The 12,612-nt window shown below is 49.0% G+C and overlaps 1 protein-coding gene across 2 annotated transcripts; it reads right to left on the bottom strand.

Moving 5' to 3' along the window:
* Positions 1 to 210: 210 nt before the first annotated feature.
* Positions 211 to 8,196, bottom strand: ZNF263 (zinc finger protein 263). Of its 2 annotated transcripts, XM_032257908.1 has the most exons (6): positions 7,748 to 8,196; positions 6,729 to 6,909; positions 5,913 to 5,983; positions 5,522 to 5,648; positions 2,756 to 2,872; positions 211 to 2,268 (listed from the first exon to the last, which is right to left on the bottom strand). In XM_032257908.1, the coding sequence occupies exons 1-6, from the start codon at positions 8,132 to 8,134 to the stop codon at positions 1,100 to 1,102; spliced, it is 2,052 nt and encodes a 683-aa protein (XP_032113799.1). In that variant the 5' UTR covers positions 8,135 to 8,196; the 3' UTR covers positions 211 to 1,099. The 2 variants fall into 2 exon arrangements, with proteins under 2 accessions (XP_032113799.1, XP_032113800.1); XM_032257909.1 differs by lacking the exons at positions 5,913 to 5,983; positions 6,729 to 6,909.
* Between the last annotated feature and the right edge of the window lie 4,416 nt (positions 8,197 to 12,612).

Below are 12,612 nucleotides of genomic sequence, written 5' to 3'. Positions count from 1 at the left end.
TTTGGCTTGACCCTTTACCACATGGCAGTCCCAGGCAGGAGCCTGCCAGGCTCTCACCTGCCTCTGCCTGTCTGCTGCCTCCTTTGTCAGAATCTTCCTGACCAACCCAGTAAGTCCATGAGAAAGCAGGTCCTGTGACAAAGGCAGAGGGGAAGACAGATCAACACTGAGGGTCTAGACAGAGGCTTTCAATGAAGACTCACACACATATATGTTTCTTGAAGATATTTATTCCGATCCAATCATATTTTCATGGGAAAGACACTATCCCTAATTTGCCCCTAGGATCCACATTTTCAGTTTCCCAGGGAATCTCTCTTTCCTGGAACCCTCTTGTTCCTCTGGAGTCAGGAACAAGACTCCAGAGCTGTTTATTTTTCTCACACGGGGCAGGGCTGGGGGGTGGAATCTCCTTCTCCACAAAGGGTAATCAGACATCTACTTCCTCTGCCAATTCCTGGGCTGACCTGCAAATTCCACCTTATTATTGCCCTTGGGTCTCTGGTTCCTTTTTGTCTGAGGTCACATTTACATGTGTGATCTGCCGATGGGCAGATCCTGTTAGGCCATCGTGGGACACATGGTGGCTTGATCTGGATTGCCCATGGCTTTCCAACTGGGGCCATCAGGACAGCTGCAACTCACAACCAATCTTTTGTTGACCAACAGCTGATTTCCCAGGGGACTTGGCCCCTCTTCTTTGGTCTCAGTTGCCCCTATTGAACGTCCCGAGTGAGGAAGAAGTGTCAAAAACATCACATGAATTCCCAAAGTTGTTAAGGTAAACTGGACAGTCAGGCACTCAAATCACACATTGGCTAAAAACACCAAGAGGGTAGGAGCACCCTGGGGCAGAATGGACTTAGAGAATTCCACCCTGAGGTCACCTCAGAGACTTGCCATCTTTTCTCGTACAGACAGAACTCCTTTTCAGTTTTATGCCAATCCTCTGCTGCGTCTGCACCTCCCTCACAGAAAGCCCTCATTACCTGAAGAATGCAGAGGTCATTTGGTCAGCTGGGCAGGGAATACCAGCTCTTGCCAACAGGCTCCTCTGAATATGCCACCTCACCTGGGGCAAAGAGAAACTCCACTTTAACTAACCTGTGTGAGTTCTCTGATGACTCATAAGACGGGAACTCCGAGAGAAGCTTTCTCCACATTCAGAACATTTATAGGGTCTCTCTCCTGTATGCGTTCTCAAGTGGCGAATCCGATTGGAGCTGTGGGAGAAACTGTCTCCACATTCATGACAGGTATAGGGTTTTTCTCCTGTATGGATTCTCTGGTGCCTGATTAAGTTGGATCTATGAGAGAAGTTTTCCCCACAAAGGGTACATTTATATGGTTTCTCTCCTGTATGTGTTCTCTGATGTCTGGTGAGGTGCATGCCCTGCCGGAAGCTTTTCCCACAAGTCAAACATTCAAAGAGCTTCTTCTCTGCCTTGCGGGCTCCATGGTTTGTAAGAAAAGAGGTGCTGTCACTCACGGCTTCCCCACACTCAGAGAAGGGGTAAAGTCTCTCTTTCTCATGAGTTCTTTCATGAATGACGAGGTGTGAACTCCGAGAAAAACTCTTCCCACACTCGTGACACTTATAAGGTCGCTCTCCGGTGTGAATTCTCTGGTGCCGAAGGAGGTTGGAACTGTGAGCAAAGATCTCCCCACACTCAGGACACTTGTAAGGTTTCTCCCCTGTGTGTGTTCTCTGGTGCCTGTGGAGGTTGGAGTTGCAGGAGAAACATTTTCCACATATGTTACACTGATAGGGCTTCTCACCCGTGTGGGTGCGCTGGTGGCGAGTCAGATGGGTGTTCTGACTAAAGCACTTCCCACATTCGAGGCACTTGTGGGCCTCCTCTCCCAGGTGTGCTCTGTGTAGTGACAGGAAATGTGGGTTCCCACCAAAGATTTCACTGCAGTCCACACCCAGACACAGTCTTTCAGCTGCATGGATTCTCTGGTGCCTAATTAGGTTTGAGTTGTTAGAAAAATTTTTGCCACATAAGGGACATAAATGGAGTTTTTTTGGCTGCAGTTCCTTCGGTCGCCCCAGTTCTCTGCTACTTGAGGCTCCTGCAGAAGACTGCTCCATTCCACCCTCTGGGGGAGATGCCCAATCCCCTTGTGGCCGGTCATGAGGTCTTCCCAGCTCAGTACTCCAGGGCACCTCCCCTCGGACCTGGTCAGGAAGCAGCACCTGTGGGTGGGTGTTCTCAGGGGACACAGATGGAACACCTTCTTCCAGGTTCTCAAATTTCTCTTCTCCTAGTAGAGAGAGAAAGCAAACCCCTACATTATTTCTGTGCTGGAGAAAAGAAAATCCCACTTGTCTGCTACTGCCTGTTAGGTCAGCATCCCAGAAGGACTGCTTCTACCTCAGTCTCCCAACCTCTCCCTAAAGGTAAAGCACTCTGGAGAAGCATCGGGATAAAGGGTGGGGCCATTGGTCTAGGAATCAGAGCTGAGACCAGTCTTGGAATTTTCCTTTCCAGCTGAGCCTCTCACTTCTGCCCTTCAGGAATGGGTGGGGTGGAGCAGGGCTATGACTGGGGGGAGGGGGACAAGTGAGCTCAAGAGTAAAGGCCTCCTTGAAGTCTGCACCCTGGGTTCCTCACTTGCCTCACTGAGATGGAGAATGGCAGGGGTACCTCTCTGGCAGCTGTGGTGGGATGGCCCTGCACCCAAATCCTCAAACGTCTTGCTCTTAACTGCAAAAGCCTTGCTGGGGAGGCCACTCGTCTTCATTCCTTACCTGGAACTGGGCCTCTGGGGTTCAGGCCCTCCTTGCAGCTCTGGACACTGGGATCCCACAGCTTTCCTCCTTGTCCCACCTGGGTGCTTGGGACTTCCTGACTGGGAATGTGAGACTCTGTTCACAATGAAAGAAACAGATTTCTGTATTGCCACTTTCCTCTACTAGGCTAGGGAAACAAAGAGAGTCTTATTTTCTGCCCTCAGTGGGTAGATACAGAATGCTCCATAAATCTGACAGCAGTTACTTAGAAAATACACAAAACTGTTGCCAGTGGATACCTCTAGAGAAAGAAATTAGGAGAGGGAGACTATTGTTTTGAGACAGAGTCTCACTCTTGCACAGGCTGGAGGGGAGTGGTACCATCTTGGCTCACTGCAACCTCTGCCTCCCAGGTTCAAGTGATTCTCCTGCCTGATCCTCCCCAGTAGCTGGGATTACAGGCATGCACCACTACACCCAGATAATATTTTTATTTTTAGTAGAGATGTGGTTTTACCATGTTGGCTAGGTTGGTCTCGAACTCCTATCTTCAAATGATCTGCCTGCCTTGGCCTCCCAAAGTGCTGGGATTATAGGCATGAGCCACTGCGCCCAGCCATTTTTTTTTTTAACGTATTCATGGTACTAAGAATGCTTTTTTGCAATAAGAATGTACACTACTGTAATTAAAACAACTATAAAATGTACATGGTCAGTTCCCTGAACAATCCATTTGATATCATAAAAGAGCCTTGTCTCTACATATAAATATGAAAGAGAACTAAATTTGGGCAACTCCAGAGGAAGAAAATATAACATGACAGACAATCAGAAAAGGACCCAGGGCTCTAAGAGGACCATGAGATTAAAACCCACAAGCGTCATTTCTGTGCTGTGCCAAAAAGAAAAACAAAAACCTCCTCCTCCAACAGACATGGACTCCAACAGAAGTTTAATTCCAACAAGCTATAATCTGATCTTCTCTTCCTATTAAGCATTTCTCACTAAAAGGGCCATGTTGAACTTTAGACATCACAGCAGTGAAAAGTACTTTGGAAGCTGGTACAGTGGCCTGCAGGCTGAGGCAGGATGACTGCTTGAGCCCAGAAGTTCGAGAGCAGCCTCAGCAACAGAGTGAGACTCATCACTTTAAAAAAAAAAAAAAAAAAAAAGAGGCAGAGCTTGGTGGCTCACACCTGTAATCCCAGCAGTTTGGGAGGCCAAGGTGGGCGGATCATGAGGTCATGACGTCAGGACTTCCAGACCAGAATGAGCAACATGGTGAAACCACATCTCTACTAAAAATACAAAAATTAGCTGGGGATCGTGGTGTGTGTCTGTAATCCCAGCTACTCAGGAGGCTGAAGCAGGAGAATCTCTTGAATCCGGGAGGCGGAGGATGCAGTGAGTCAAGATCATGCCACTGCATTCCAGCCTGGGTGAGAGAGCAAGACTCTGTCTCAAAAAAAAAAAAAAAAAAGATACAGAAAACCTAGAGGAAAACAAAAAACCAGCAGTAAAACCTTTTGCAGAATTAGTGTCAACAAATGTATAGTTGTTGGTATATGGTACTTCTATTGGAAAAAGATAAAAAATAAATAAATAAATAAAACAAATGTATAGTTGTGATACTTCTTAGGCAAACCTGATATATGGAAACAATGTGTGTCTGTCTTTTTTATTTTGAAACAGAGTCTCTCTCTGTCACCTAGGCTGAAGTGTAGTGGCATCATCGTAGCTCACTGCAGCCTTGACCTGCCGTGCTCAGGTGATTCTCCCACCTCAGCCTCCTGAGTAACTGGAACTACAAGTGCAAACCACCACGCCAGGATTTTTTTTTTTTTTTTTTTTTTTTTTTTTTTTTAAGATACAGGGTCTCCCTGTGTTGCTCAGGCTGGTCTTGAACTACTGGGCTCAAGCAGTCCTTCCATCTCAGCCTCCCAAAGGGCTGGGATTACAAGTGTGAGTCACCATGCCCAGCCGGCACTGAGTCTTTCTACTGGCATGTTTCAACATAGGTATAATCATAATGTACACAGTCTTATGTTTTTAAGACTTTCCCCAACTTTTTATTAGGAGAATTCTCATACATACAGAAAAGTTGAGGGAATTGTACAATAAATACCTGCATATCCTCCACCTAAATCAAACTATATGTCAGTCTGTCATATTTCACAGGCATAGTTTTGTATCTCTGAGTAATAGTTCAAGACATAGGTGCGTTCTAGTTTATGCTTCATTAGCCTATTTTGGAACTATACATTGTTTCCAAATTTCCACAAGATCCTCCCGGCTTTCTGAATTTTTATGGACTGTGAGAGCTGACAGACTAGAATGTTGATGTCATTACCCCTGAAATTTTTGTCTTTCAGGATGAGCCTAGAAACACTAACAGAGCACAGGAAACACTGGCAAGCTCAGAAGAATAAGCATCTTGAAACTGCAAGGAACCAACCGTTTAGAGCCCCCCAGTATCCTGGGACACTGCATGTGTATGATGCTGGCAGGTTGTCACTGCACTGGATTCACTCTGCCCTAGGAAGTCCATTATGGCTCAGACTCGCCTTAGGCTCTGGCAGCTGGGGCTCCAGTCCAGGGCTGCATGTGCCAAGTGTGCCACTTGGCAGATACTTGGCTCTCATACAAGGGACTTTAGACAAGGGGAAATCTCCTGTGTAGGCTTCTTGGCAAAACTCAGAGTCTGTATCCAGCAGGTGAATGAAAAGGGGGCAGGACCCTGGTCAGAAATGGCGCAGTCATCATCCCTGGAAAAGAAGTCCTTACCCAGTGAGTCCACATTCTCATAACTCTCCTGCACCGTGTCCCTGGAGAGGGCCCTCTTACTAGGATCCTGATGCCCCCACTCCTCCTGGGAGATGTACATTGCCACGTCCTCTAAGCTCTCAGGCAACTGAAACAGCACAAGATCTCCTTTAGCCCCTGATGCACCAAGAACAATTCAGAGTCATGGGTTAAAGGGGCAAAATCGAGGGATGCCAAGCACACATCATGGGGGAAGAAGGGTGTCAGGCCTACAAGTGAGGTGTGAGACACAAAGAAGTGGGGGACACTCTGTGGTAAGGGAGAAAGGACCTTCCACGTGGCAGAACCCCCCACCCCCAACACTCAGGGAAGGAAGGGTGCTGGGGGAAGACAACGGAAACTTCCACATCACCTGGGGCCCAGTCATCTTGTCTTCCATGTTCCCTTCAGGAGGAAAAAGAGAAAGCCAGGGAGCAGATAATGCTGAAGGTGACAGAAATTATGATGAGAATGGCATTCCTAATTCTTGGCAACTCAAGGATTATTAGAACACAGTATCCATTCCCCATCACCCAGTCTCTGCTTTCGGGAATGTGCTAAACTGCACAAAGGCCTAATAAACTGATACCCAAAATGACAGAGTGAGAGGAAAGGAATACTAAGAGTAGCACTCCAAACCCCTCATCAGTCAAGTAGCTTTTTTTTTTTTTTTTTTTTTTTAGCGGGGTTTTTTTTTTTCCCCCGGGGTGGAAGTGGTGCGACCTTGGCTTACTGCAACCTCCGCCTCCCGGGTTCAAGCAATTCTCTGCCTCAGTCTCCTGAGTGGCTGGGATTACAGGCGCCCACCACCACGCCCAGCTAATTTCTGTGTTTTTAGTACAGACAGGATTTCACTATCTTGGCCAGGCTGGCTGTGAACTCCTGATCTTGTGATCCGCCCACCTTGGCCTCCCAAAATGCTGGGATTACAGGCAAAAGCCGCCACGTCAGGCCTTCAAGTAGTTGTAAATCGCCACTGTTCTGCATAAAAAAGGGCTCTACTAAGAGACTCCCTTCCCTCCCCCTAGCTCCAGAACCCACACCACCAATTCCAAGTCTTTCATTCCACGTGAGAGAACCTGAACTTCAGAAACTCCTCCTTCTTAGCAACAGCGCCACATCCTGCTAGCGTCAGGGGCAACCCCCAAGACCCACCTCCCTCCCACCAGCCCAGATAACTGTTCCTCACCCCTCTCCTTTACAGCCTGGGGATCCCTTTGGGGGCTGGGGCCTAGCAGCTCCTGCAGCCTGGGGCCAGGGCTTCGCTCAGTCTCCAAGGGCTCCAGCTTGAAGCTCGGTGACTCTCGTGCTGTTCCCAGAGGCAAAGTCTCCTCCAAAAGCACTTCTGTTCCCCGCCCATGGTTTGTGACCTGGGAACCAACCCACATCACTCATCATCACAACAGGGCCCAAGAAAAAGGGAAATTAGTATAGGATTCTGAGAGCAAGCCTTCATCAGAGAACCTCAGGCGATCCCTTTGGACCCAGGCAACAGAAAAATGGTTTACACTAAAGGCTTTTTTGATCCCATGTGGAAGGGGAGGGGTTAGGGAAAGGGCCCACTCCCAGAGCACACCTTCCCCACACAGCTCATAAGATACACCTCACTCCCTTTTGCTCTCCCCACCTTTTCTAGGTGCTTCTATTCCTCACTACAGGATAAGCTAAATTTGGGTGGCCCTGGGGGCCAGTGACCTCAGGGCCTCGGTGCCAGATTGTTTTTCAAAGTTCACAATTAACGGAGACCCAGCTCTGCAGAGAAGACCGGACCATGGATCCTAACATAACAACATCTAACAAGTACTAAGCACTAACTATAAGCTAGTAGTGTGATCACAACTTTACATGCTACTCTCCCTCTAAACTCTAGAAAGTATGTTAATATCCTCATTTTACAAATAGGAAAACAGGCCGAAAGAGATCAAGTTAACTTGCCAAAGTAAGACTAAGGATTTGAACGCTGACGATCTAACTCCAGGGCTAACACTAACTGTTGCAGACACTGCCTCTGCTTGGAAACAGGGCACTCTTCATTGCTTTTTCTCTTCATTTGGGGAAAATCTGGAGGATGTGTGTTTCAGGTTAAACCACAAGTCCTCTTCCCCATGTAAAGTCTACGAGGAGCAATATACTTGAATGTGACCGGGGGCGGGATGTCCCAGTCCTCGGGGCTAAACAAACCACAGATAAAACAGCTCTTTCTCTCACCTGTTGTCTCAGTCTCCCAAGCTCTCTCTGCATATCCTCCACAAGGGTCACCGCTTCTTCGCCGCTCTCCGGATGCAGCTCCTGCACCCTGCTCTGGATCTCCTGGGGCAGGATGGTCAGAAACTGCTCCAGCACCAGCAGCTCCAGGATCTGCTCCTTCGTGCGCATCTCAGGCCGAAGCCACCCATGGCAAAGCTCTTGGAGGCGGCTGAGGGCTTCCCGGGGACCAGCTGCCTCTTGGAAGCGGAACCTTCTGAAGCGCAAGTGGGAGGCCTCGGGGCTCGGCCCTGGGTCAGGCGGGGGCAGCTCCGGGCTCCAGGCACAGTCCTCCTCCAACTTCACTATCAGGAGCCCTTCCCGTTCCTGAGAGCCCGGGACCAACGTCATCGTCAGGTCTCCGGAGCGCCTTAGCCCGAAACCAGCCGTGCCCACGGGCTCCCAATCCACGCCGAGGAGCCCCGGGGCCAGCCAATGTGCGGCTGGGTCCGGCGCCTAGGCCTCAGTCGGTTCCCGGCGCTACCACGCCGACCCCCAGGCCTATCCGCGCCAGGACTTCCTCGAGGCAGGAACCGAGCGCCGCCCTCCTCCCACTGCTGAGGACCCACGCACGACTCGGATCTCAGCTCCCACGCCGGAAATCCCAGCGCGCGAGTTAGGCGTCCACAAGCCCATGGCGCTTGCTCGTGACCAACTTCCGGATCACGTTTCGCGAACTTCAGCACCCATTGGGTCAGGTTTCGCCACACACTCACCATCGACCAACCAGAAGGGAAGATTTCCCTGCGGGGGCGGGACGAGCGAGGGGCCAATTGGAGAAGAGGCGGGGCCACAGAACAAGCCCTGAGAGTCTGGGAGGAGGTTGGGGGCGGGGCCGCTAGATCCAAGCGAGGAAAACAAGCCCAAGGCGGTTGCGACTGACGGTTGTGACTGGCGGGCGACATGGGCTAGAATTGCTTTCGAGCGCTTAGCAGATCCCAGCGCCACGCACTCTCCAGTGCTTCAGTGTCCGGGTGAGGCCCGGAAACTTGAATTGTTAATAAGCTTCCCCCGAGGAATCCTTCCCCAAGGCAGGCCCTACTCGCTTCGGCTACTCTGGTCTGGCTGACGAGGATCCCACTCGCCCCTGGGGCCTCGGCGGCTCCAGAAGCCGGAGGCCCCCTCGGCATTAGGGAGGCCGGGGAGCTAGCCGTCCGCCCCGTCAGTGTGCCAACTGTGCCACTTGGCAGATGCTTGACTCTTATACAGGGGACTTTAGACAAGGGGAGAGTGTGGCCTGCAACCCGTGGCCTGCTGGGAGATGCAGTCCGCGGCGCGGCTTCTCCACTGCGCGTGCGCCCTGGGAGAACGCCCGCGAGATGGGCGATTCTGAGGCCGCGAGGCCGGGTGTGGCGTGAGGCTCGGAGCCGCAGGGACCCTCTGCTGGGCTCTGGGCTCGCTTCTGCAACTGGACGTCCCAGAGGAGCGCTCAAGGCCGGGCTCGCGGCACCTGCTTCCGATTTTAGAAAGGATTTTAAACCTGCGCAAGGCATGCGGCGCCTGCCGTTCATTCTCTAAGTTCCAGTGCGTTGCCCAGCCCAGCAAGGTCGGGATCGGCTTCCAGCTGGACCGTGGGCTTTGATCGCGGGGGGGCAAGTGGCAGGAGGGCCGCAGGGCCGATTCCCTGTTGGGGGCGGTTGTGGGTTTTCTGTCTGTGAGCGGGGCTGCCCAGCTGTGAGGCGGCCCAGGTCCCCGGGGCCGTGAGATCCGCAAATAGAAGCGTCCTGGGATTGAATAACAAACCAGTAACCTTATATTGACCGCTTCCTTATATGCAGATCGATCCTGAAAACACGTTTGTATGAAGTAGATGCTAATAGCAGCCCCTTCCTACAGGTGGCGGCACTGAGATAAGTCATTTGCCTGGGGTCACACAGCTAGTCGGTTGCCAAAGGTGAGACTACTATGAGATTAGTATGGGATTGAAAAGGGTCGTTTTGGAATGACTAGGTGAAAACAGTACTGATATTTTCAGTTTTCTTTTCTTCTTCTTCTTCTTTTTTTTTTTTTTTTTTTTTGAGACGGAGTTTCGTTCTTGTTGACCGGGCTGGAGTGCAATGGCGTGATCTCGGCTCACTGCAACCTCTGCCTTCCGAGTTCCAACATTCTCCTGCCTCTGCCTCCCGAGTAGCAGTGATTACAGGCACCCACTACTATGCCCGTGTAATTTTTGTGTTTTTAGTAGAGATGGGGTTTCACCATGTTGGCCAGGCTGGTCTCGAATTCCTGACCTCAAGTGATATGCCTGTCTCGGCCTTCCAAATTGCTGGTATTACAAGCGTGAGCCACTACGCAGGATGTTTGGGGCTTTTTTGTATTTTTTTTTCTTTTTTTATTATTTGTGGACTTTTTTTTCTATTTTACTCTAGGGAAGATGACAGCTCCACAGGCTGTCGTGGCAAATGCAGAGCCAGCGACCCCATAATACTCAAAGTCCACTTTGGAAAGCCTTGCTTAGACATGTGACCTCAGAGTTTCAATCTCTGGTATCCTTTCTTCTGCTTGATTGATTCAGCTGTTGAAACTTGTATTTGCTTCACAAAGTTCTCATGCTGTGTTTTTCAGCTTCATCAAGTCGTTTATGTTCTTCATTCTAGTTAGCATTTCGTCTAACCTTTTGTCAAAGTTCATAGTTTCTTTGCATTAGGTTAGAACATGCTCCTTTAGCTTGGAGAAGTTTATTACCCACCTTCTGAAGCCTGCTTCTTTCAGTTCCTCAAACTCATTCTCCATCCAGTTTTGCCCCCTTGCTGGTGAGGAGCTGTGATCCCTTGGAGGAGAAGAGGCATTCTGGTTTTTGGCTATTTCAGCGTTTTTGCACTGGTTTCTTCCCATCTTTATGGATTTATCTACTTTTGGTAAGACCACTTTTTAAGGGGAAGGGAGACTGAAAGTCAGTAGCAAAGGAATAGGGGCCCATCATCTTGGTCAGTGAATGGGAAAGACACACTTCCACTACCTTGTCTCTTGGGTTTTTTGTTTTAATAATTTTTAACTTTTTAAAATTTCACAAATCAGTAACAGCCAAATCTTCTGGGTTTTAAACATGGTCACAGATTCTTTTTTTGCTACTCATCGCATCAAGAAGTCGGGCGTCTGCCCCTCTGCCTTGTTTCTGGGCAGCTTGTGACTGCTACCAATGAAATACAGTGAAATAATGTAGCAGTGTGACTTCCAGGGTAAGGTCATAAAAGGCCTTGTAACCTCTATCTTGTTTGCTAGGAGAATTTGCACTTGGAGCCAATGTAAGAAGTCTGGTTACCTTGAGAGCACCATGCTGGAGTGGCTGCACATTCTCTCTCTGGTGGAGAATTATTCAGAGGTGCTTTTATTTCTTGCAAAATAGAAACAAAGTCAAACAAATAGACACTGCCATTGATTAGTTGTGGATGGTGGTCATATAGGTATTAGGTTTTATGTATTTAAACTGAGGCATGGAACCAAAGACAGATTCACCCTGACTTCCCAAACTAAATGAAAAGAAAACCCCCAACTTTCCTCCCATAAATAACAAAAGGACCAGAGGCTACTCTCTTTGCCAACACCCACCTTTTCTGAGGGGCAGATAGGAAATTGAACAAAAAAATTGCTTTTTGCAACCAATCAGAATCAGACTTTTTAGTTGTTGTTTTTGAAATGGAGTTTTGCTCTTGTTGCCCAGGCTGGAGTGGAACGGTGCAACCTCAGCTCACCGCAGCCTCCGCCTCCGGGGTTCAAGCAATTCTCCTGCCTCAGATTTGTTGTTGTCTGTAAACAATGAGACTAATTGCAGGCCACCACTTCATTTACATGGGGTGAACACCAAGTGGCCAATGGAAACCCCTAAGGGGTGTTTGGACCCCAGAAGTTTCTATATCCAGGCCCTTAAGCTGCTTCTTGGCCGGCTCCCACACTGTGAAGTGTACTTTCAATAAATCTCTGCTTTTGTTGCTTCATTCTTACCTTGCTTTGGTGTGCATTTTGTCCAATTCTTTGTTCAAAATGCCAGGAGCCTGGACAACTTGTATCAAGACCCTCTACTGGTAACAGAACCAGCCCGACCTGGTGTGCTGTATTTCAATGAATGTTATTATAAATCAAAGATCAGATCAGATTTCTTATTTATAAAATGGATTTCTTGAAGACTTTGTCTTCATTTTTTAACATTATATAACAAGCCTATCTTGAAACTGCCATGCTGTGAGGAAGCCCAAGCTATTTATATGGAGTGAAACAGATGTTCAGTCATCAGCTGTTTCTGCCATCCCAGTGTAAGTACCAGACAAATGAGTGAAGAAGCTCTTTGGGACATTATAGCCCCAACAGACACAAAGGGAAAAAGAATCAAGAAATCCGTCTATATGCTGAGCACGGTGCCTGTAATCCCAGCATTTTGGGAGGCCGAGGAGGGCTGATCACTTGAGGTCAGGAGTTCGAGATTAGCCTGGCCAGTGTGGTGAAACCCCATCTCTACTAAAAATACAAAAATTAGGGCCAGGCACAGTGGCTCACACCGGTAATCCCAGCACTTTCAGGGGCTGAAGAGGTGGATCACCTGAGGTCAGGAGTTCAAGACCAGCCTGGCCAAGATGGTGAAACCCCTGTCTCTACTAAAAATAAAAACAAATTAGCTGGGCATGGTGGCAGATGTCTGTAATCCCAGCTACTCAGGAGGCTGAAGCAGGAGAATCACTTGAACTTGGAAGGCAGAGGTGGCAGTGAGTTGAGATCACCCCACTGCACTCCAGCCTGGGCAACAGAGTGAGACCCAGTCTGAAAAAGAAAAAAAATCTTGTTATGGCTAGGCATTGTGGCTCACATTTGTGAGCCCACAAAGTCCCAGCACTTTG

This window comes from Sapajus apella, unplaced genomic scaffold (genome assembly GCF_009761245.1).
Source record: "Sapajus apella isolate SASKATOON/1434 unplaced genomic scaffold, GSC_monkey_1.0 scaffold99, whole genome shotgun sequence".
Classification (NCBI taxonomy): Eukaryota; Metazoa; Chordata; class Mammalia; order Primates; family Cebidae; genus Sapajus; species Sapajus apella.
Note: the sequence above shows the minus strand (reverse complement) of the source record. Positions and strands in the feature narration are given on the sequence as shown.

Coding starts and splice junctions, on each gene's coding strand:
- ZNF263 (XM_032257908.1), bottom strand. CDS start 8,134: ATGACGTTGGTCCCGGGCTCTCAGGAACGGGAAGGGCTCCTGATAGTG. Junction 6,910..7,747: donor TTGGGAGACTGAGACAACAG/GTGAGAGAAAGA, acceptor GTTGGTTCCCAG/GTCACAAACCATGGGCGGGG. Junction 2,873..5,521: donor TGAGAATGTGGACTCACTGG/GTAAGGACTTCT, acceptor CATTGTGAACAG/AGTCTCACATTCCCAGTCAG.